The sequence below is a fragment of the Hyaena hyaena genome, unplaced genomic scaffold (assembly GCF_003009895.1).
Source record: "Hyaena hyaena isolate Hyena2069 unplaced genomic scaffold, ASM300989v1 scaffold_84, whole genome shotgun sequence".
NCBI classification, from domain to species: Eukaryota; Metazoa; Chordata; class Mammalia; order Carnivora; family Hyaenidae; genus Hyaena; species Hyaena hyaena.
This window is the reverse complement of record NW_024080716.1, coordinates 675416-699864: the sequence shown is the minus strand read 5'-3', so window position 1 is coordinate 699864 and position 24449 is coordinate 675416. Positions and strand designations below refer to the sequence as shown.

Sequence of the window (24449 nt, the reverse complement as noted above, 5' to 3'; positions counted from 1 at the left end):
TCATGCAAATCACCCAGCTTATTTCTTCACACCGTTGAGGAAACTGAGTCCAGACAAGTGGTTTTGTTCCAGGTTCTAGAAGGGAGTTCTGGACAGAACTGTAATTAGAAACTAAGGGTTTTTTGGCAACAAATCCAGGTTGTTGGGTTTTTTTTCCTTCCCACCTCACACCATGCCCCTGAGGAGGTGTGTGTGTGTGTGTGTGTGTCTGTGTCTGTACATATGTTACATAGTCACAGACATGTAGGAAAACATGCACCAAGCATCTGTAGTCTGACCTCAGGGAACAGTTAATGACTCGAATTTCAGGCAGCTGAAAGGTTTCTGCGGGTGGAGGTTGAAATAAACAAGAAAAGCCACTGTGGAGATGTGAATGGAAAAGTACCGAAGCACTCCCTCCCTCTGCACATTCTTCCGCTCTCCAGCTCTCCCTGCCATCAAGCCGGGCTTCAGATAGGCTTCTGCATGGCCAGGTGTACAGAGGGCGGTGTGGAGAAGAAGGGAAAAAAAAAATCCAGGCACAACACGCTAATCAAGTTTTTCCACTTCTAGCCTTAGGTAGTAAAGGCAGCTCAGCCGCAGGCAGGGTGGGCCAGCTACCCAGAGTTTACAAACACTCAAGGGCTTTCCTCTCTTCATCCCTTTCTGGTCCAGCTGCTGCTTTCCTTCATGCTGAAGTTTCATAGGAAGTGAAAACCTTGCTATTCAAAACAGTGATCCAGTGCAACAAACAAATGATTAGGCGTCCCCTCACCCCCATCACTTCTCTATTTTAAGCTCCCGATATTCAGATATCCATTTCCATTTTAAATAAGTGAGAAAAATGTGGAAAATCAGTGTTGGGGTGGGGACTCTGAGCTCAGCTGCAAAAGTTTCTAAAGGAAAAAAAAAAGTCTTAAGAATAAAACAGGCTGAAAGCAGGCAGCATATGGATCAAAATTAAATGTTGACACTTCTTTTTCAGAAGGTAGTAGCTGGAAATCATCTTCCTTTTTTTTATGTCTCAACTTTCTGCTCAATTTCTCTAAAATAATCTAAGAAAACTCCTTTCTTTCTCCAAGGATAATATAGGGAGCTCGTTTACAATAGGTCTGAATGAAGAATTTGAAAGAAAATGAATAGGTAACATTTTATAAATTGGGTGGACAGCATCTTCCATACCCACCAGAAGTCACAAATAGCACGGTACCAGAGACAAACATAACTGAACCCAAATGTCCATCCGAATGCAGTATCGTCAGAACTTGGAGTTCGTTCCGAGAAATAATTTACAGTTTACAAGGAGCCCAAAGCCGTCTTGCTTTCCTCGGTTCTGCCAGAAAACGAGATACTCTCCTCCAAAGCCATGTAGCCAGATCACCCTCATTCTCCTGAAATGACGCAGGGCCATCAAAGGAAACTCCATTTGCAATTTTGTCCTGGGGTCCCGTGTGCCTCTGGTGCGGGTCAGCCTGTCCTCTGGAAAGAGGGAAGCCTGGGGGGAGTCGAGTGATTGATCTAAAACGTTCCCTCCAGTTCTAAAATCTGTAATTCTGAGATGTGAAGCCTTAGAGCGATCAGAAGTTCCTGACAGGTGAGACCAACTTCCCGTTTGGAGCCTCCGTAAAAAGAGGACAAGGTGTTTATTCCAAGGAGAGCTTCCTTTTCAGCTATGCCTGGGCTGTGGGGAACTAGATGCAAAATCGGTTCCTCTCCTTAAATAAATGTAATATTAGGGCCAGGCTATTTTATTTGTAACAAAGCTTATATTTACCCAGCACCTGCGTTCAGGAACCAAATCACTATGCCCATCCCCTGGGCAAAGGGGCTGGCCGGGTCTTCTGAGTATTAATAGCCAGTGACCATTAAATGAAAGGACTGTTTGGTATACAGTCCCTCCAAGTCTACAGGAATCACTCGGGAGCCCCCAGACATGGATCTCTCCTTAGAGCTTCTTAAGGATGATTTGAAAGAATCTGAATACATTCAAGTCAATCCCTTCTTTAATCCTAGAACATAGCACGGCTGGCGTGAGGGAGCCCACACAGTGATGCCAACTGGCTACTGATGGGGAGAGATCAAGAATGAGGGAGAGGAGGACATTCTGGAAGAAGTTCAACTGGTATAAAATCTGACAGGTACGCGCCTAGGAACTGAAGAGAGACTGAGAGGTGGGTATACAATTTTCTGCATTGTTCGCTCAGTAGAGAGATAGGGATCTACTTAAAGTGGTCTCTATCTTCAGATTATTTTCAGTACTTTTTTTGCCTTTTAACGGGGTCCTGATCAGTTTCTTTCAGCGTCAACACTGATTTGGCAAAAACAAAACAAAACAAAAAACAGTCGTAGAAATGTGGGATTCTGGCACTTGGTCCCAGAAATAATGGGCTGAAAAGGTTTGAGGTCCCTTGTGGGGAGAGGGGGGGGTTAACTATCTATAAACCACGCTGGGTGAGTTTTCCCTCTAAGGGCTCCCTGCAAAGAATTAAAAAGGGCTGAGGTACAAGACGGCTGAATTCCTTCCCAGCCCCCATTCTGGCTGGGTCTACGGCCAGTGGGAGCAGATTTCCCTCTGCTCTGCAGCGCCCCCATGGGGCTAAGATTGGAGTGGCGAAGAGAACGCAGGAGGGACAAACTGTTTAACATTTAGGGTTGGGCGGCGGCAATGGCAGGGGACCAGTGAGGCAGGATGGCAACTTTGATTATAAAAGCAACCAAAATTCATACAAGTAATGTCTATCATAGGATCAGTAATAGGGCAGAGCCATACATTTCACATTCCAAACCATACAGGTACACCCGAGAAACCTTGAAGCTCTTGCTGCTTGGAAGGATAGGAAAAAAAATATCTCACATGTATAAAAGCACAGAGAAAATCACTTCAGCAAACTCGGGGTATCATTTTGAATCCAGTGGAATTCATGTGAAACTCTGAAAAGGAAGGGGAAGGAGTCAATAAAAAGGCAGACAGTCCACCTTCTGGCAGAACGAATCTGCACTTGACAGTATCATGTGTCTTTGGGGGTAAAATGTTCATTTCAACAACGGTGACAGGATTAGGCCTCTGTATATTTTTCAAAAATCCTTTACAAGACAGGTTTTTCTGCAGAGGCTGCACTAATCCATCTGTCAATAAGTTTTAAAATATTCAGATTTCATAGAAACAGACATTTAGGCATATTTCCTAAGCTCCAGACCTTGGGGGGAAATAATCAACCCCTTTGGACCTCTCCTGGTTCTAAAATTCCCAACACAGCCTTTTAAAGGTGGTGGGGCGGGGGTGTGCATTGACAACAGCATTTTCAGCCATAGATCTGAACTTCTTGCGGACTTTTCCTGGGAACAGGAGCCCAAATATCCCAAGAAGCAGCCCGCGATCTTACGTAGCTCTGCCCCTTCTCCATTATAAACTCAAATTTGAGGTTGGGAGAGGTAGATTATTTTGGGACGTATCTTTTTTGGAAATTAACATGTGCAGAAATTTTGTGGAACCTTTAAGAACTCATCTGTAATTTAATGAGTCCCCTGAAGGACTCTCCTAGCCAAGGCTCAGAACAGTCTGACCTTTGAAAGCTGCTTCTGGTCCAAACATTTTGGGTTAATTCTTGAGGAATCTGAAATATTATTTTCCCCTCACACCCTTCTTTTAAGAGAGAGACATAAAAGAAACAAGAGTCTCCCTCATTCGGGGATGAGTAGGAGGGGAAAAAACCCCAACCAACATTTAAATAGGGAAACTGGCAGTTCTGAATAAACAAACCAAGGCCCACAGTGAAATGATTCTGCACTGCATTTGCCTTTAAAAAGAAAGGAAAAAAGAAAGAAAGAAAGAAAGAAAGATTTCCCCCTTCTCCTCCTGCTCCCAACTAGGCTCGAAAGCTAAGACTGTGCTGCGTGCAAAGCTGTAGTTGTAGCACAGTCTGTTCTAAATACACGCAGTATCTGCGATTCTGGCACGGCAGGCCTTTAGAATTCCCTCCGGCTGATCTCTTAAACACAGACAGAAGAGATTTTTTACAACGACCTTGAAACGAGCGGGGGGGAGGGGGGGGGCGAGTGCGGGGAGGATCAAGACCTTAAGAAAAAGGAAAACACAAATCCGTATTTGGCTCACACAATTTTGTAGAACACATGCATACACATACCCAAATACACACACGTTTCTTTCAACAAGAAATTTCCTAACAGTCAACAATAACAGAAAGAGTAAACCCACCACTTGCTGTCCTGGAAAGAAAAAAACCAAACCAAAACAAATCCTCTGAACATGTCCCTTAAGCGCAGGAAAGCCTCCTCTCAGTAAAAGTCCAAGAGAGAGAAGAAAATTGCAGCCGCCGCCCCCCCCCCGCCGCCACCCTCCCCACAAATGGGGGTTGGGTCTAATACATGCGATCAAATATTTAAGCTGCTTTCAATAGTATCAATATTAAAATAACACATCTTCTTTAAAACGCTTGAGAGATTAGATGGGGGGGAACCACACACACACACACACACACACACACACACACACACACGCACACATACCAAAATCCAACCGATGCGGGATCCTACTATTTACGTAACACCACAAACTTGCAAAAGGCAAAAATCCGAAGCAAAAATACTCCGAAAATCATTAAAATACAACAACCAAAACATCCCAAGCCACCACATCCACAAGAAAACAAAAAACAAAAAACAAAACAAAAAAAAAAAACTAAACCAAACCAAAAAATCCGACCCAAATAAAAGAAAGCAAAGGAACCCACCGAAAACTGCTTGGCAAATATTTTTCTCGTGGTGCCTAATATTCTAGCTGGAAAGAGCTGTGGTGTTTATTGTTTTTTTTTTTTTTTTTTTTCCTCTTATTCGCCTCTAAAGCTACTAGACAGAACAGACTTTTTCCACCGGGTCGAACCTCTCGCTCCCTTTTGTGTTATTTAGCTCGAGGAGCCGAGTGTAAGGGTAGGAGACGAGGAATTAGCCCCAGACCCCGGGAAAGCGAAGCGCACTCCCCCTCTTATGTCACCGAATAGCAAATTAGTTCTCAGAATTCCAGAGGCCGAGCTTTGCTACAGCGAAGACGGCGACGTCACAGAGGGGGCGCCCACGTGACGCTGGCGGAGCAGCCTGTACCACCGCGCCGGACCCGGGGAGGGGGGGACGCCGTCCGGCCCCTCCAGCCTCCACCCGGAGCCTCCAAATCCGAGACGCCCGGCCGCCGCAGACTTCGAAATCTGCCTGGAACTGGAAAAATACTGTGGCTCCGAGGGCTTTCCAGGGGCCGGGAGAGCCCGCAGTCCCGGAGAGCTGACACCGAGTCCTCCCCTGCCACGTAGCAGTGGTAAAGTCCGCAGCTCAAATTCCGAGAATTGAGCTCTGTTGATTCTTAGAACTGGGGTTCTTAGAAGTGGTGATGCAAGAAGTTTCTAGGAAAGGCCGGACACCAGGTGATTATTGCTGTTGCTGCCGCTGCCGCTGCTGCTGCCGCCGCCGCCGCTGGTGCCGCTGGTGCCGCTGCCGCCGCCGCTGCTCATGATCATTATTTTACCTTTTAATTCTTTTTTTTTCCGCTCTTGCCAAATGCTTTGGCTCCAAGTTTCCTATGTGTATCTATTGATATAAATGTATATATTTATTTATTCTAGCTGTCAGGTGTTAAAATAAATGCCGAAGATTAGTCCCACGTCTCTCCCACTCTAGGATCTAGATTTTTATATATTTATTATTTTATTCTTGTTGTCTTTGAGTGCATCGGCCGGTTTGGGGAGGCTTTTGCCACCCTCCCTGGTGTTGTTTTGGTTTTGGAAGAGGAGGTGGAGGAGAGGAAGGAGGGGACTGAGGGGCCGGCCGGAGCCGGGAGGACGAGACGGTGCTTCGGGGGGCGCTCGGGGCAGGTCTGGGGGCGGTCTGGCCCCGGACGGCGGGGAGGACGCGCGCTCGCGCTCTCGCTCTTTCTGCTGTTGCTGGCGTGCGGCTTGTGATCTCGCTGGATTCGGGCGGCTGCGTGTTCTCCCTCTCTCCTCGCTTGCGAACCGCCTTCCTCGCTCCCTCGCCCCTGCCTCCCGCCCTCCTCCTCTGCCTCGCCTCTGCTTCCCTCTCCGCGCCCGTCCTTCGGGGGGACCCCGGGAGCCGGGGAGGGAGGCTGCGCGCGCGCTCGCCCCGCTGGCTCCCTTCCACCGGCCTCGCTCCTCCAGGTTCCCTGCCGAGCCGAGATTTGGGAGGAAAAATGCAAGCGAACTCCTCGGGTTTTGTTTTTCTCGCCCCCCCCCTCCCCTCCATAAACCCAGTTGAAGTATCGTTTCTACTATTTCCTTTTAGAGCCGCGATCTTCCTAACGAGATCCGAGTGTTTCGGTGTCCCCTTACCCTGTGTGTTGGGGGAGGTTGAGCTCGCCTGGGGGCGGGGATGTTGAATACTTTGAAAATTATTCTTTCATGTTGCAGTCGAGGGAGTCAGGAACCCCCGCGCTCTCCCTCGCCCCATCCTGAGGCGAGAGGCTGGTGGCGGGACAGGGATTTGGGGGGTGGGTGGCCAAGGGGTGCGCGTCTGCACCTGCGGTGCCGTTTGGCGTGCGGGGGCTCCGGGAAGCTTCCCAGGACGGCCCAGCCGAGCGGGAAGGTGGCGGGATTTCTGGCGGTCGCGGTGTTTGTATTTTGGGCGCTGCGTGACTCGGTGTTAGCTCCCAATGGCTGTTCCCTGTCTCTCCTAAATTTTGTTTTATTTTTTATTTTTTTCCCCATCGGGCGAGCTTGGTAAAAAGACAGCTGCCAGCCGGAGAGTAGCCCGCCGACATCGGGCTTCAGGTTCTCGAGGTCCTTGCACTGGACGAGGGGAAAAACAAACAGCCCCAGCCCGCGCTCCTACGTGCGAGACCCGGGAGGGGAGAAGGGCTCCCTGCGGCCCTGGGTGGGGGGCCCGGCGCGGGAGGAGGGGGCGCGGGCGCGAAAGGGAGATCTTTGTGAGTGATTTTGCAGACACGGATTGCGAGGTTGGTTGGATTTGCAACCTGTGGCTCTCCTCGAGGGAGTGGGAACGGGGGACGGCGGCGGCGGCGGCGGCGGCCCGGGGCGGGAGCGGGTGGGGAGTTGGAAATCGGCTGCGCTCTCGGGCGGCGGGAGCTAGGGGCCACCCCGCTGCGGGATGTAGTGACCGCGGTCAAGGTCTTGAGAACTGTGGATTGCGTTGCCTTTCTGATGCCGTGGTATTGGAACTCTGGCGGAAAATAGAACTAGTGTTACTAGTTTTAAAGCTCCCCCCTGGAAAACAAAAACACAACCCAGTAGATCTTTTAAAACATGAAAAGACCCTTTTAGAGGGCGCCCCTTTTTGCAGTGGTTAAGACTTGGTGGTGGGGGTCCAGACCGCTGAACAGGGAGAAAGACCCCAAACAAGATACCGAAAGTCCAGAGCTGTTACAGGGTCCCTGACTGCAACAAAAAGCTGGTCATCCCCATTACCACCACCACCAGCTACAGGAAACTAATTTAATTTTTTATGGATTTTGTTTCCATTCAGTTTATAGTTTCCAGGAGGAAAATCTTGTCACTTTTTTTTAAGTGTCAATATATGCATTTTTTTCTGTCAAAAAAAAAATTGGGGCAGGACAGAGGGAACCAGGGAAAGGGCTGTTTAGAAATACAGTTTGTGGCTCTAAGCGATGCCACCGGCTTCCTCTACGGAGACTGTCAGTTTCCCTTTTTCTTTGCAAGGTGTGTGTGGTTTTAATAAATAACTTAAAAAAATAAGAGAGGGGCCGGCAAGATCTGTCAGGAGACAGGTATCTATTTTGCTCACTATTTACTACCAAGAGCCTTTGGCACTGGAACAGAACCTCGTAAATCTGCAGCCCAAGTTGAAGTTCATCTGGCCCTAGTCCACAAGCTATTCCTGGAGGTAGCAAACATGAGCTCAAAGGAATGAGGTGAAATCACATTCTTGCTTTAAAATATATACTTTTTTTTTTGAGAAAGGATATGCCTCTGGGGGAGGAGGAAATGGAAAGAGAGTGACAGAAGATGAGCATTCCCTTGCTAAAATGACTGCAGTTGAGTCCTCAGGCTGAAATAGAAACCTGTGGATGGGAAATATTATCCCCTCCCCCCACTTATAAATAGAAGTTTCCAATATCCTATTTGGAACACTTTCCAATACTGCAGGCCCAAGCATCGGCTTGTTTTAAGTAAGGGTCTGTTGACAGTGACAGTAAGGCCGAAAGCTATTGGTAGGTAAACGGGACTGCTTGAAGGAGAAGGAAGCCAGAAGAGGGAATTCTCCAACTGGCCTTTTCGGCTATGCTCAATTTTGAAGGGTTTTGCCCCATGCCTTCTTGAAAAGACTCTCCAGTTTCTTCTGGGTTTGGTGGATGGGGATGGGACTCTAAACTCTTAAGCTGTCGTTTGCTGCGCCCTGGAGTTCCAGTTATTGGTTGAGTAAATGGGTAAGCCAGGACGAGATGTCAAAATCCTTCCTTCCCTCTCTCCCCTGCCCCGCAGCCACACTCACAACCCACTTTATTGTGAAAAACTTGAGATTCGGAGGTGGTGGTGCGGCAGCGCCACCCCTTGGTGGGTGAAACTCTCTATTTGCAAAAGTCAAATATTTGAAAAACATTGTGAAATGACCTTATGAGGAATTTTTTTTCTTTAGAGAGAGGCGATAAAACTAAGTTAAAAAGAAAGGACTTTGTAGTTGACTTCTCACATGGGGAGGAAAAGAGTTCCTTTCCAGCTAGGGTAGTGTCAATAATAGGCCAAGAAGTTGCGAGTGTGAGTGTGTGCGTGTGTGTGTGCGCGTGTGTGTGTGTGGGCGCGCGCACCAGGGTGGTCTAGTTGGCTTTAGGTGAGTTCTTTAGACGGAGGTAGGCTCCTTCCCCCTTGGACTTGACTTCTCAGAGCACCTGAATTCTGTTGCCAGCCTGACATTGAGATAAGGAGGAATGTCTCGGTGTAAAAACGAACCAGGGATTGGAAGCCCTGTGCTTTTGCTGGCGGCGACGGTGGTGTACGCGGGGGCCGGGGTGGGGACGGAGATTCGTGGACGGCGGGGCGCAGGCCACGGCAGCGGGTCTGGCGGGGCCGGGAGCTCTCTGGGAGTGGACGCAGCGCGGCGCGTGCCTGTGTCCCGCACTGCGCAACAAGTGCGAGCGCCGCCGCCGCCGCGACCGGGGCGAGGGTGCTGCGTGGTGGTGAAGCTCGCCCCCTTTTCCTCCCCCTGGAAGCCACGAATGGCTCTTCCCAGTCCTCCCCGCCTCCCCGCCTCGACCAGCAGCCCCGCCGAAAGACCATCATCATTCGGCGGGGTCTCCTGCGAGCGCGGCAAGCCTGGGCGCCACCCTGCCCTTGGCCTCTAGGGCCCCTTTGCTGCGTAGGGATCAGGAGCTTATTCCCGAGTTTCGTTGCGGGTCGACCAGTTTTTGGCAAGAAGCTCCGCTTATCCCTTCGAGTTCCATTCTGCTTTTTGAAGACAAGCGCTCCCTTTCCTCCCTTCTAACACATTCAGCCCTTCCGGCTGGAGAAATCACCGTGTAACTTGTGAACGCAGCTCCAGATACCGCGCTGCGGTTGCTAGAGGAGTGAGCATCGGGAAGAACGGAATTACATCCGTTAATTAAATGTTTTGCAGAGTTGCTTGTAGAGGCAACCTCCTCCCCCTAACAGACCCAAAAAAGAAAAAAAAAAGAAAAAAAAAAAATCCGGGGACAGTCGGTTGTGGAAGGCCGTGGCGGCGCGTTGATTTTCCAACGGACTGAGTCTGCCCCCTAGTGGAAGACCGTAGCCGGGTTCCCCGCCTGGGGCGGTGGGCCGACCCTGTCACCTTGGGGTCTCCCAAGTATGATCAGGTGCTAAGACTGACAGAGGGGACCATCCAGTGAGGATGACATCCGACCTCCAAAGTTTGGGTCAGATGGATGAAAATGAGGAATTCTCCTGATGCTTGTCCTGTCCACGGCCTCCCAGCGAGGGGCATCAGCCTCCCTTCACTAAGCTTAATAGCTAACCCGCCTTGAACACACCATCTCTCTGTCTCTGTGGCTTCTCGCTGGGTGAAGTGGGTGGTGGCGGGATGCCATGTGTGTGTGGGGGGGGGGTCTAGGACGTAAAACTCTTTACAGTGAGGAAACGGGCCTCATCAGGGGGGTCTGTTATTGGTGAGGTCATGCCCTAACCGGGACAGATTGTTTACCTTCTGAATTGCAGGTCAGTGGCTTAAAGTCAGCGGCGAGTTTATCGCTGCTTCTTGGAAGTATCTACAAGAAAGGAGCAGTAAGGAGAGCCATGATTTTAATATCTCAGGGCAGCGTCGCTGGAGACAGTTCCCCAGGTGTCTTGGAGAAATTTTAGAAAGTACGGCATAAGATTTTCAGTGACAGATATGGACAGCCTGATGTAGTGACGAGGGTGGGGGTCTCAGATCTTGAGGAGAGTGCCTGTGTTCGTGGGTGATTAAGTCCCAGTCCCTAGACTTGCAGAGACGCACCTCGCTTCGCCAGAGGGTCCCATTTGGATACTGAAATAACTCTTCCCCTTCCTTCCACACTGCTTCGTGACTCGACAAGAAACCAGTTATGGAGGGGGGTGAGAAAGATGGGAGGGGGTCATATGGACAAGCAGAGTGTAATCGCTGTACAATTTGGGCCACAATAGCTTCTTATTAAGCAAAGTTTTATTTTCTTGGAGCTGAAAACTTAAGATAGCAAAACGCGCGGACGGGTGCCGGCGACCCCTAGCGACGGCCGCCGGCGCTCACACCCGCAGAGGTGCTGCCGTCTCCACCTCCCTGGTCCTAGGGAATCGAGTTCGGCCTCTCCCACTGCGGGAACTGTCGGAGGCCGCGTAGGAGAAACGCGCCTCTGTTCAGGTTGGAAACGAATCTGGGGATGTGTTTGAAGAGCGGTCAAGTTTGACTCATCGCTTTCCAAGGACAGTTAGTGCCTTCCATCTTCATTAACGTGAAGAAAGACCTTGGCTGACTTCTGTCCAGATCGGATTTTTAAAGGCATTGTCTGCTCGGGGACATCATGCCGCGCCCCTCCCTCGGCAGCCTTTTTGCAAAGGCAGAGCCCAGTCCAGCCTGGATGGCCGAGATATCTTTGCTTAGGGATGTAGTTCGCTAGCACTGTCTGTCGGCTCTTTCTGGAAGGCTGTCGCGGGCTGGGCGCACGGGGAGCGTCCCTTCTGCAGCTCCTCTTCAGATCTGATGATAAAACACATCCCTCTATTTTATTGCATTTCCTAGAAGCTTGCAGGCTTCAAAGAGCGCCGTTGGCAGGAAACGTGATAGAAATAAAGTCAGGACATAATGTCCCCGCACACCTCGGTCACCCAAAGCGCCTGCCCAGGCTACCGCGTTATCAAATTCGCTTTCATTTATTGTCTACTCCACCTCCCCGCCCCCCCCCCGCACCCCAGTCAAGAGAGCGAACAGTGTTTCTCCCTTAAAACAAAAACAACCGCGCGGTTCAACCCCACCCCCTACCGCTGGACCACTGTGGCTAAACTAGAGCAGCCAGTTAGCTGAGACGCTGCGCAGAAAGGGAGCCCTTGGGCAAGAGCCCTGATGCTGCTTTCACTACGGCAGCTCCAGCTTTAATTAAAATTCCTCGTTCCTACTCCGAAACAGTGCTTTGCACTTCCAGAGTCTCCTTGGGATTTCTCAGCGAGTTATTGGTGTTATTAGATTACCAATAATCCAACGGCAGGCCGGAATAGAGAAAGGTGGGGGTGAGGGTGGGGATGCGAAAGGCATTCTCCAAATCTGGAGCCTGTGTCCAAAGTAGGTCAATGGGAAGGAGGGCGGGGCTCCATGGATATTGTCGGTTTCTAGCCTTGACGGAGGGCTCCCTCTAGCGTTAGGCAGCGGTAAAACATGATTAGGTTGAGCTCCCGGAACCACGGGACTCCTAATTTCCAATAAGTGCATGTGCTTAATTTTAACTTCCCTTCCTAGATACTCACCCCCATTCCATATTAAATTTCAACCTTCGCTTTCACCTTTATCCCACCGGGCGAATGGATGAGAAAGCCACGAAGTAAGACTTTATGAGGCGGACGAGGCCCAGTCTTTACCTAGTGCCCAGACCCCGCCTCCGCCGCTGACGGGATGCGCGGCCACGTGAGAGGCCACCCGCTGGTTTTTGGACGCGACCGTGGCCTCAGGGGCTACGTCTTTCGCGCGCCCCCACCCCCCGCCCCGGAAAATTCCTCCCGGGGCCCACTACTAGCACCAGTTTGGAGAGGGCGGCCAGGGGTCATAATTCCGAGGGAGGCCAAGAGAAAGCGAGGCAACCCTGGAGCGCGCACGTGCGCGCGCTGGGGTCAGTGCCCCCCACCCCCCTTCCCTGCGCAATCCTAACCCCGTCTCTACAGTTTCGGAGAAATCGGCTTCCGAAATCCAGAAACCTGGCCAGATTTGGCCTGGCAGCTCCTATTCTAAAGACGTTGGGCGGAAACCGAGTTGAGCAGGGTTCCCCTACTTGCCAACGTAGGCGGAAGGGGCTTTCGGTTTGGTTTTCTTCCAGGTCGGCTGGTGCGCACTGGCTGGAGACCCTCAGCCCTAGGGACTCCCGTCTTTCTACCTTGACGCCTGGCCTAACCACCCCCTTAAGGGGGGGGAAGAGGTCAAGCAAAAAGAGAGGAAGAAAAAAAGGGAGAGAAAATAAATAAATGACGCACCAAGGCAAACAAACGCCAGAATTAGGCAATTTGAAGTCATGAAATGAGCCTCCGATTGGACCCGAATTCCTGGGCTCTAGACCGGCTCTGCTACTAAGTTGTGCGACTTTCCCCATGTATAAAATTCTTGTGGGGGAGGGTTGGAGCGGATGAACTCAGAATCCTGGATCGGGCGCCGGCGAGGGATTTAGGGGAAAGTGTGCCTGTTCCCCGCGAGCCTCCCTGGGCGCGCACCCCCCCCACCCCCGGGTGAATCCCCGGCGGCCCTCGCGCCGCAGGCAGCGATCCTGGCGGCCGTCGGGGGCCGGCAGCTTCCTGGAAAGTTACTTCTCGTTGGAGCCGGCGATAGGCAGAGAGTGTTCTGTGAAATCCGCTGAGCTGAGATCGACTACGTTCCGGGAATGAGAGGGCTGTGCCATTCCCCTCACTGCCCACTGCCTTGACGGCGTAACAGGAAAAAAAAAAAAAAAAGGCACACACAATGTTAGCTACCGAAGTGCACGAAACGTTTTATTTGAAAGTAACCAAATTAAAGGTTGCCACGATCTCACCGCGGGGCCTCCGACGCGCCCGCGGGGGCTTCGGGCAGATGGGCCGCGGTACCCACAGAACGCCCTGGGGTGGGCGGTCCCTGGCGGGCAGGTACGGTAAGGTCGGGGTGGGCGACTCTGCCCGGGCTTGCTGGGGCGCGCCGGGCTCCGGTTTTGTGACCGCGTGAGCGCGTGAGAGGAAGCGCAGTGCTCGCCGAGCGGTGGAGACAGGGAAGGGGTGGATGGGGGCTTCCGTGGTGGCTCACTCTCGCTCTTTTCTCCCCTCCTCTCCCGTCTCTGCCTTCCCCCTCTGCTGCCTTCTCTTCCCTCTCTGCCTTTTTTAAAGGGGAGGGGTCCCCTCTTTTCTCTAGCTCTTTTAAAAGATCTGCCTTCTCCTCAAGGTGCCGAATTGAAAATCCAGAGGGAAAAAGGCAGAGGAGAGAAAGTGTGTGGGTGGAAAGACAATATTTAGGTCTCACTTCGTGGTTACTGCGGCTGGGGAGGGGTGGAGGTGGGGGGAGCCCACGTCTGGGCCCTTGCAGTTGTCAGTTTCTCTTTGACAGCCCTGTTCTTTTGGCAGAGTTGTTTCTGTGTAATGAGCATTGTGTGTGGCGGCGATGGGATTCCAGGCTGAAGCAAGTAAGACGGAGTTTGTCCAGGACTTTGCTGGAGATGAGCTTTCGGTCTTGGGCAAGGCTCGTTCCGCGGAGCCTCAGTGACCTCCCCAGTTAATCAGGACTGTTGCAAGGATCACATAGGATAATGGATGGGAAAGACCCAAGCGGTCTGTAAGAAGCTGAGCCGCTGCTAGGGGTCCTTCCACACTTGCAGCAAATAGAGGGAGGCATGGCTTCCCATATCCGCCATAACACGCACTCCCTAACCGTGGGGTCCCCTAAGATAAAACTAGCTGGAGAAGAAGTGGGCTTAATAGAACTGTGGGCCTCAGAGCATGTGCATTTGTTTTTGACCAAGCCAGGCAGAGGTTTAGGATGAGAAGTGCCCAGCCCCAGGGCCTGGCTGACCTTAGACACCCCTCCCACCCCAAGGGGCAGGAGATGGAAATATTTTGTTTGTTTGTTTCTTGATCTGCATACGGAGTGAGTCATTGCCACTTGTCAAGGTGAAATGGCAAATCTGAGCTTCCTGTGGTTCCAAAAATCTGTGACTGGAAATCCACAAGCGAGCTGGTGGCTGAAGCTGGTGAAAGGAGAGCCTTAGGTAGTCCAGAAACTTCAGGGATGTTTTCCATGGGGGGAAGAGAAGACGGTTTATAAATGAACCTCTCGTGTGTGTCTTCAGTGTTCTTTTCCAACGGAGACAATCGTTGAACTTTGGTTAGGACAGGTTAGTGTATCGCTCTTTGCGCATCTTGAGTTAGGATGGGGAGAGGAGGAAATAGGTTCTTTTGTCTCTTTCTGTTCCTCTCCCTTTCCCCATTCCCTTCCCTCACCCTCACTCACTCACATGCACACACTAACCTTGAAGCCGATGGGATTGAGTGACTGGCACTTGGGACCACAGAGAAATGTCAGAGTGTTTGGTTACAGACTCAAGGAAACTTCTCATTTTAGAGTGCTCATTTGGTAAGATTCAGCAGCCTGGAATGGGGGCAAAGTGTTCGTGTGGGGGAAGGAACTTAAGAATGAGATTCACCCACATTAGGGTAATGTCTTGCATGTTCTACAGCACGTAGGCTGATCTGGAAAAGGGACAGGAACTTGAGCCAGAAGACCTAGGGCTGGGCCACTAACCATCTACGCAGCCCAACATGACCTCCCCTGGCCTCAGGCCCCTTTACCCGGAAAATAGCTCTCAAGGGCTACGATTTTTAAAGCGGGAGGAGAGAAGCTGCAGAGGATTCAGATACTGTTTTATTGTGCGGCCCACGTGTGATCATAAAGGAGAGTCCTACACCTGTCCTTTAAAATTACTTTGTTTTAGAGAAACCAGTCTGGAGCGGGTCCATGTTACATGGGCCCTTCCCTGGCCGGTTCTCAGCTAAAGCGCACAGTTAAATCTTTCGCCAGCAGAGGGAGCACAAGCTTGGAAGTTTGTAGTACTCCTCTGGTCTTAGATCCCGGAGGCACAGAAGAGGAAACTTTGAAAAAAGACAAAGATTCTCGAGGAAAGCATAGCTAAGCCATCTCAGAGTGTATTCTGCAGATCCTGTAGCTAGTCTTAAGTGTTTCAGGCAGTCGGGAATTGCTGCCTGGCTTTTTGTCCTAAGCAAGCCACTTGAACGCCTGGCTCACAGTTTGGTCACCAGTGAAATAGGGATAACGGTACTGACCCAGTAGAGGCTGAGAAACCGTTTTAAGACTTAAAAGATAATATTTTAGCAAGTTTTGAAAATTGTCCAGAGTTTTTAGGCCCCTGATTGATAATCAAAGAACCACTTTTCCTGTATTTTTCTTTCCTGTAAACTTGGGGGGAGGGGGGGCGGGGCTTTGGTTGGTATATATTTGTTACTTTGAGTACATGTAATTGACTTGTGCAGTTGCGTTCCCAGTACTCAGGGTAAAGACGTTGTTCTTGCCTAGCTTTGGGTGCCTGTTGTTTCTGTAGGAGCAGACCTGGAAAAATGTTTGCCGGCTGTCGTATGTACAGCCACTCCAGCCGGCAGGCTGCAGCTACCAAAGTAAAACCAAATACGTGCGTCCTAAAATAAGACTACAGTGGACAATCTAACATTCATGAAATCAATTTCTCTTTCCTTTTTTTTTTTTTTTCTCTTCCCTGCAGATTTTAAGCGACGTTTTGGACTGTGAATCAAGGCATTGGGTAAGTAAATCTAATTATATGCTTCCAAACTTGGTGGACAAACCGTTTCTTTTGAATTTGCCAACAGGCGTGTTGCTGTGAACTTGGCCACTTTTCATTAGAGAAGATAAAGGGTAGCCAGTTCCCTTCTCCATCATTCCCAGCCCTCACCCACTCACCCCTGCGTTAGGCAGGCTTCACTGTTGTATGATCATTCATCCTCTCGCTCATTTCTTGGTTTGGATTCAATGCAGCCACCTACTATGCACCAGCCGGGTGCTGGGTGCTTGAAGTACATTCAGACGATTCTACAGCCTAAAAGAGGAGAGAACAGATGGTGGCTGGGATAAGGAAATGAGATCCGGACCAGAATAGCTATGATTTTTGAAAACCTACTATAGCCCAGGCACATATCTCTAAATTTTACAAACACATAGGTCTTATTTCCCCCATTTTGGGGAAACCAAAGCCCAGAAACAGTCAACCGTCTGCCCCAGGCCACACAGCTAGCGGCAGGTAAAGCCAGCACGCTAACCTTCTGAGTGCGGTTTCTCTCCCCGTAACACACTCCCTGCCTCTCGGTGCCTGGCAGAGTAGTTGGTATGTGGGGAAAAACGCTCCACGGATATTCATTCATTTCTGCTTTCCCCGAAAGGCTTTTGTTAGATAAGCGTTACTTTTCCCCTCTGACTGATGCCCAGAGATGGGCCCCAAATGGGTCAACGGGCCAAACCCACGGGACCTCGGTTTACATCCCATACGTTAGTTAGTGGGCTGAGCCGCCCGTTGTCACACTCCTGGCAAGCAGGAGTCGGGTCCTAGAGAACTAACAAGATTTTTCCCCTCTGCGGCCCAGGTGGAGACAAAATGGCCTCGCCGGCCGACAGCTGTATCCAGTTCACTCGCCATGCCAGTGACGTTCTCCTCAACCTTAATCGCCTGCGGAGCCGTGACATCTTGACCGATGTCGTCGTCGTCGTGAGCCGCGAGCAGTTCAGGGCCCATAAGACAGTCCTCATGGCCTGCAGGTGAGGGGTCTGGGGGGGAAAGACGGACGTGTCAAAGGGGAGCGACGGGCTGGGCAGACAGCGAGACAGAGCGGGTGGGCCTTTTGCTGGGTCCGGAGCTACATGGCATTTGCCTCCAGAGCTCAGCGCGTGGCCCAGCGGGTAAGTTCTCAGGGAGCGAATGAATGAGTGCACTTTGGGAGGGGAAAGAGTTTCTGTTCTGCGAGCAGAGATGGGGAAGAAATCGTACACTGTCCCAAGGAGGGATGTGTTCGGAGAAGGATGTGGTAACCAGTTAGCCAGTGAAAAAAGGAGAAGTCACAGAAGGCTTTACAATATTTCAAGCAAGTGAATTTGAAATTTTCTGCCCTTTTGTTCTGTACCTGCATGTATTTCATCCTGTGGCTGTATTCCCATGGGTGTTTCAGGATATATGTGTGTAAGTTAGGGAGAGAAGTTAGGGAGAGCGAGCCAGCCGATTCTTCGTATTTGGCAAGTATTTCAAGGACGCAGAGCTACTTTTTCAAGTTTATTTATTTATTTTTGAGAAAGAGAGAGTGGGGGAGGGCCAGAGAAAAAGGGAGAGAGAGGATCCCAAGCAGGTTCCATCCACACTACCAGAGCAGAGCTCGACGCACTGCTTGAACTCACAGACTGTGAAATTGTGACTTGAGCTGAATTCAAGAGTCAGGTGCTTAACTGACTGAGCCACCCGGTCGCCCCTCAGAGCTATTTTATATTATGCCTTCTCCCTGGATCTTTGTAGGGAGGCATGGTATGGAGTCATAATTATCTCCATTTTATAGACAATAAAACAAAGACACAGGTAGGTGAACTGATGTAAAGTCAGGGATTTCTACTGCTAGCAGAGAGCTCACTCAGCATCTACAACAAGCACCTATTTGTTTCTTTTTTTTTTTTTTTTAATGCTTATTTTTTGAGAGAGAGAAGCAGAGAGGAGACAGAGGATCTGAAGTGGGCTCTGTGCCGACAGCAGAGAGCCTCATGCAGGGCTCGAACCCATGAACCGTGAGACCGTGACTCGAGCCAAAGGCAGACACTTAACCAACTGAACCACCCAGGGGTCCCAAGCACCTGCTTTGTAATGGTGGAAAAAACAGGTTTATAGGGAAATAAAAGTAATGGAAAATATTAACCAAGTGCTTACTGTGGGCCAGGCATCATTCTTTACCCTTTACATATTCATCCTTGCCACAACCCTGTGAGGCAGATGCTATGGTTCTGGCTTTGCAGACAAGGAAACCAGGGTACAGAGAAGTTAAATATCTCACCCAAGGTCGCACAGCGACTTGTAAAAGTCTGGCTCACCTCCGGCAACCCATTAAGAAACAGCAGAATCCAGATGACAGCCCAGAATCCTGACTTGTAATGGAGCACTCTTTCCTCCATCAGACAGCATGGGACTTGGAGGCGTGGCTTGAGGTTCCGTTTATATCTTCTAGGAATATCGGCCTCATGCAATCTCTGGATTTTCAGCAAATCAGCAGACTGTCCCTGTAGGCATCATTTTATTTATTTATCATTAACACCCACCTTGTCTCTACAAACCTACAAGAGCATTTTAAAACCAAGGATCCTAGGAAGAGGAAAGTTTATCTCAAAGTTAGAGACTAAAAATGGTAACTGCACATGAGGGCTCAATTTCACTCTGGTGATCCGTGCATTTAAGACCATAAGGAAAACTGCTTCTGTGACTTTGAGAAAAACCATTTAACTTCTGATCTCTGTTCCCCCATTTGGAAAGGGGAGAATGATGATATCTACCTCGCAAGGTTGTGAGGGACACCGGATAATGTATGTAAAGTGCTTAATGGCTGGCATTTAATAAGCGCTCCATAAATGGCAGGTATCATTAATTGCCACGGAAATTCTGGAGCAAGGCCCGGGGGAGGGGAGCACAGAGCCCTGACACTGACTGTCAAGGATTGCAAATTCCGTCTGTGATAGATCCGTGTTTGTTTGTTTTGCAGTGGCCTGTTCTACAGCATCTTCACGGACCAGCTGAAATGTAACCTTAGTGTGATCAACCTGGATCCTGAGATCAACCCCGAGGGGTTCTGCATCCTCCTGGACTTCATGTACACCTCTCGGCTCAATCTGCGAGAGGGCAACATCATGGCCGTGATGGCTACAGCCATGTACCTACAGATGGAGCATGTTGTGGACACCTGCCGGAAGTTTATCAAGGCCAGGTGAGCTGCCATGGAGAGGGAGTCCTGCAGACAGCCTCGATAGCGCTTGCATGCAGGGGCCTCTGTGATGGGCCACAAAGTACATCTCCGTGAATTTTTTGCACACTTCCACTGTCTTAATTCTTGGGTGCCGGGAGGGCGGTGCTCTCCAGATATGCCCTGTGTGTTTTCCTCTTGCTTTCTTCTATTCCTTTGTTGTGCCCTCTCCCTCCACCCCTCCTGTCGTGTCAGGCTTGGATGCCAGTCCCTCCATGGATGTTTCTGCCATTACCGCTCTTCCTCCCTCAGCTCTTCGTCTGTGTTCCTAAGCCCCTGGCCTATCCTCTAGACCTTCCCTCCATTTTAACTATTTGCATATGGAGTTCTCCTTTAGACTTCGATCACAGTGATTTACATAGGCGCCTTAGTTCTCCTTACCAGACTGGGGGCTGCCTTCCTCATCTTTTGCGTTGCTGGGCTCCTACTAGAGAGGACCATTTACTGAATCACGTTGAGTTCACTGGGTCTATTCCCCTATCTGATGGCCGGTCAGACATGACTGTCGTTTAAAGGTGAGGAGAGAGCCGACAAAGGGAAGAGCTATGCTAAGTGGAGCAGAAGCTCAGGGCTTGACTGTTTTAGAACCATTTGATTCAGCTGTTTGAGGGTGATTGCAGCCCTTATCAAACAGAAGGGTTCCTAGCCTCTGTTTGAACACCTCCAGGAGCCGGGAAGCCAGTGTTCCCAGTGCCACACTGTCTACCTTGGCCGGTTAGAAAGCTCCCCTTTATGGCGAGCTGGTATGTGGCTCCCTTAACCTTCCCACATTGGTTCGGGCTCTGTTAACTATGAGCCTGTTGAGCTGGCCTATTTTTCGCCCACATAATGTCCCTTCAAGTGTGGGCAGTCAGGGCTCATTGTCTCCTGTGGGTAATCACGGTGGCAAGAGCGTCATTGCTGTCATTTGCCAGTACTTTCTCTGGGTGGGGCCTTGTGCTCGGAGTGATTAAGTAACCTGCCCAGGGTTGCGGAGCTGCTAAGTGACACGGCGGAATTGGAAAGCAGGTCTGGCTGCTTTAAAACCATGGCTTTCTGGACTGGCATACACTGCCCGTCCCCCAAAGTAAACTTGCCCAGGACCCCAGCCAGTGTGGAGGCTGCATCCTTTCTAACAGGGCATCCGTACATCCATGATCTTGGAACACGTGGCACCAGCACGATATGAATTCTCCCCTCCCCGAGCCTCAGTTTCCACGTGTGTAAAACAGAGACTGTCTACCTTGGCCGGTTAGAAAGCTCCTCTTTATGACGAGCTGGAACATGGCTCCCTTGACTTTCCCTCATTGGTTCGGGCTCTGTTAACTGTGAGCCTTTGTAGGATTTTGCACAGATGGAATGAGATGAGAGTTCAGAAGGCTTTCCATTCTAGGATATCTGAAGAATTCCGATGTGCACACATGTATGCCTGTGCGACCAGCCACGCGATACCATGTCTGGGCAGGCACAGAGTGTGTGGCTGACTCGCTGCCCTTCTCCGGGTCTGGTCTCCCCCACTGTGGGCTGAGTTGCTAGGTTCCTGGGAAAAAAACAAGCCTGGTAACTGCAGTTATTTCCCTCCTCCTGAGCCACAGCCCTGGCGTCTAGCTGAGCGAGCACAAATGTGGTCACAGAGGCCAGGGTCGCTCGTGGAGTCCTCTGGTCGCTGGCTCTGATTTGGAGGCCCCTGTCTCCGCTCTGTTTTCTCTTGCAGCGAGGCTGAGATGGTGCCGGCCATCAAGCCCCCCCGCGAAGAGTTTCTGAGTAGCCGGATGCTGATGCCCCAGGACATCATGGCCTATCGGGGCCGCGAAGTGGTGGAGAACAGCCTGCCGCTGCGGAGCGCGCCTGGCTGTGAGAGCAGAGCATTCGCCCCCAGCCTGTACAGCGGCCTGTCCACCCCGCCGGCCTCGTACCCCGTGTACAGCCACCTCCCGGTCAGCAGCTTCCTCTTCTCTGATGAGGAGCTGCGAGACGCCCGGATGCCCGTGGCCAACCCCTTCCCCAAGGAGCGGGCCCTCCCCTGCGACAGCGCCAGGCCAGTCCCCGGCGAGTACAGCCGGCCGGCCATGGAGATGCCCCCCGGCGTGTGCCACGGCGGCCTCTACTCACCCAAGGAGGGTGCCCCGGAGGAGGCACGCAGTGACATGCACTACGGTGTGGCCGAGGGCCCCAAGCCGGCCGCCCCCTCGGCCCGGAACGCCCCGTACTTCCCCTGTGACAAGGCTGGCAAGGAGGAAGAGAGGCCCTCTTCAGAGGATGAGATTGCCCTGCATTTCGAGCCCCCCAGTGCACCCCTGAACCGGAAGGGCCTGGTGAGTCCACAGAGCCCGCAGAAGTCTGACTGCCAGCCCAACTCACCCACGGAGTCCTGCAGCAGTAAGAACGCCTGCATCCTGCAGACCTCTGGCTCGCCTCCGGCCAAGAGCCCCACCGACCCCAAAGCCTGCAACTGGAAGAAATACAAGTTCATCGTGCTCAACAGCCTCAACCAGAATGCCAAACCAGAGGGGCCCGAGCAGGCGGAGCTGGGCCGCCTTTCGCCTCGAGCCTACACCGCCCCGCCAGCCTGCCAGCCGCCCATGGAGCCCGAGAGCCTTGACCTCCAGTCCCCCACCAAGCTCAGCGCCAGCGGGGAGGACTCCACCATCCCGCAGGCCAGCCGGCTCAATAACATCGTCAACAGGTGCTGTCCCGGGTGGTCTGGGCCTGGGATCAGGGCTCCCCACACGGTCACTTCCGGTGGGTGCGGGGGCTGTGTTCTTTTCCTTCCCTGAACACTGAGGATGGTGGAGATGTGGAATGAGCGCCCATTGATTGAATTAGCCTAAGTAAGGGAGCATATTCAGCCTCGACCTATTGCATCAGAGCACGAGAGATGCCTTCTGTGGGTGACGAGCATGTCACGAATCTCCAGGGCTGCTACGGTGGCCTAGGCGTGCCAGGGCGCTCTCATACCGGCTTGGGACTGAGTGAGCCTGTGAGCTGGAACTGGCCTGGGTTGGGGTGTCGGTCCAGTTTGACCCCGTCATCTCAGGACAGTCGTTGTTTGGAGGTTTTCGTGAGGGTAGCTCTGTGGTCCCACATCCAGAGTGAGGCAGCCCAGCTCTGGGCTCACCTGAGTCCAGAAGTGGGGAGGGCAGTACCAGAAGTAGGGGGCAGCACTGGAAGTTGGGGGGGCAGTACCGGAAGTGGGGGGGCAGCATCCATCCAGGCCCGGCGGGGTGCTTTTCCCTGCCCAGCTGCTGAGGCTCTCTTTCCTCCTGCCCACAGGTCCCTGACAAGCTCCCCCCGCAGCAGCAGCGAGAGCCACTCGCCTCTCTACTTGCACCCCCCCAAGTGCACGTCCTGCGGCTCTCAGTCCCCACAGCACGCAGAGATGTGCCTCCACACCGCCGGCCCCACGTTCCCCGAGGAGATGGGAGAGACTCAGTCTGAGTACTCAGATTCCAGCTGTGGTGAGTCCCTTTCCCTCCTTCCTTTGCCCTAATAGGGAGAAGGAAGGCCCCCCCCACCCTAAGGGGTTCGCATTTCCATTTCACGGATGCTGCTGTCACTGATTGGGAGAAGTCCCCGACCAGAAGGTCATGGGCGCTTTAACATCACCAGTCCATCACCCCGCTATTGACCTCTTGAACCAGGCAGACAGGAGCAATAGATGAGGTGTTGGCATTAACCTGGGCTGATAGTGAATGACCCAACCGCCTTTCCGGCTGCATTCCGGCAAAGGGAGCCTGGCTAGAACTCCCAGAGCTTTCTCGGCTCCTGAGGACCCAGCTGCCCCGACCAACCTGTGTTAGGTCCCCCTGCTAGGCCACACGTTCTGTAAGGACAAGCAGCTGACCGTACTCATTCCTGTGTCTCCCACGGGTCCTGGAGAGTTTCTAGCGTGGAGTAACTACTCGGCTAATGTTAGCTGAATTAGATGAGTTGAGCTGAATGATTACATTGAAGTATTGGATACTTCGTGATTGGCATCCCCAGTTTTTATCAGTAGGATAGCCCAGTAGCACCTAATCGGGGGTGAGACACTGTGACATGTCATCTTCAGAATGTTATAACAAAAGGGAAACAAAATCAATTACTCACACCATGAGATTTGGCACAGTGTCATGGACGTGTGGTTGGGAGAGTGGGGACTGTCCCTATCTGTCCCCCTGGCCACTTGCCTTTTCCCTGCGTCTAGTCCCTTCTCTCTGGGCCGCTGTATCTACTTCCCGTCCTCAATGGCTCTCCCAATCTCTCAGGAGTGTTTGGGGGACATGAAATCCAGAGAGAGTTACAGGATGACCCTGTTCACCATTACATCCTCCTTTAATGGTCTCCAAGCATCATTGGGTTTTATATGGTACATGGCTAGGATGGTTTGTGTGAGACAGTATGTCCTGTGAGCCAGGATGTGGGGCGTTGCTGTCCCGATTTTGGAGTTGGAGACACGGACAGGCTCAGAGAGGTGAAGGGTCTTGCTCGAGGGCTCCTGTGTATGAATGTAGAGAAAACTATAAACTGAAGAGAAACGTCAGTTCTCAGAGCTGACACAGGCCATATGGCCACCCATTGGTTTGTTTCCCTCCTGAACCTTAATACTCAAATCTGTCTCTTTGCTCCTCCATGACTGAGACTCTAAATGCTAAGAGAAAGAAAACGCCACAGGCCCCTTGCTCTGGGCTCCCAGGAATGTTGGGTGGGTGGAGGTGGGGAGGGGGGTCTTTGTGGCACTGAGTACAGCTGCAGAGGACAGACATGGTCTTGGAGCCCGGCCCCCCATCCCCATTCTGACTTTGGTGCCCCTCCCCACCTCCGACAGAGAATGGGGCCTTCTTCTGTAACGAGTGCGACTGCCGCTTCTCTGAGGAGGCCTCGCTCAAGAGACACACGCTGCAGACGCACAGCGACAAGCCCTACAAGTGTGACCGCTGCCAGGCCTCTTTCCGCTACAAGGGCAACCTCGCCAGCCACAAGACCGTCCATACGGGTATGGCCCTGACCCCTCCCCCACCTCAGCTGGCCAGGGTCCCTGCCCCCCCCACACCTCAGCTGGCCAGGGTCCCTGCCCCCCCACCTCAGCTGGCCAGGGTCCCTGTCCCCCCCTACACCTCAGCTGGCCAGGGTCCCTGCCCCCCCCATACCTCAGCTGGCCAGGGTTCCTGCCCCCCCCACACCTCAGCTGGCCGGGGTCCTTGCCCCCCCTACACCTCAGCTGGCCAGGGTCCCTGCCCCCCCATCCCTCAGCTGGCCAGGGTCCCTGCCCCCCCACCTCAGCTGGCCAGGGTCCCTGCCCCCCCC

At 51.9% G+C, this 24449-nt stretch overlaps 1 protein-coding gene across 3 annotated transcripts in view; it reads left to right on the top strand.

Moving 5' to 3' along the window:
* The first annotated feature begins 5364 nt into the window (after positions 1 to 5364).
* The window catches only part of BCL6 (BCL6 transcription repressor), a 25104-nt gene continuing 6019 nt past the window's right edge, over positions 5365 to 24449 (top strand). Inside the window, exons 1-7 of one of the 3 annotated variants that reach the window (XM_039234207.1) lie at positions 5365 to 5411; positions 15911 to 15949; positions 16785 to 16956; positions 18927 to 19148; positions 20878 to 21849; positions 22437 to 22621; positions 23971 to 24138. In XM_039234207.1, the coding sequence (XP_039090138.1) occupies positions 16796 to 16956; positions 18927 to 19148; positions 20878 to 21849; positions 22437 to 22621; positions 23971 to 24138 (1708 nt within the window). In that variant the 5' untranslated portion in view covers positions 5365 to 5411; positions 15911 to 15949; positions 16785 to 16795. Of the gene's footprint in view, positions 5412 to 13283; positions 14752 to 15910; positions 15950 to 16784; positions 16957 to 18926; positions 19149 to 20877; positions 21850 to 22436; positions 22622 to 23970; positions 24139 to 24449 lie in introns of those variants that run through there. The other 2 variants (XM_039234209.1, XM_039234208.1) reach the window with 2 other exon arrangements.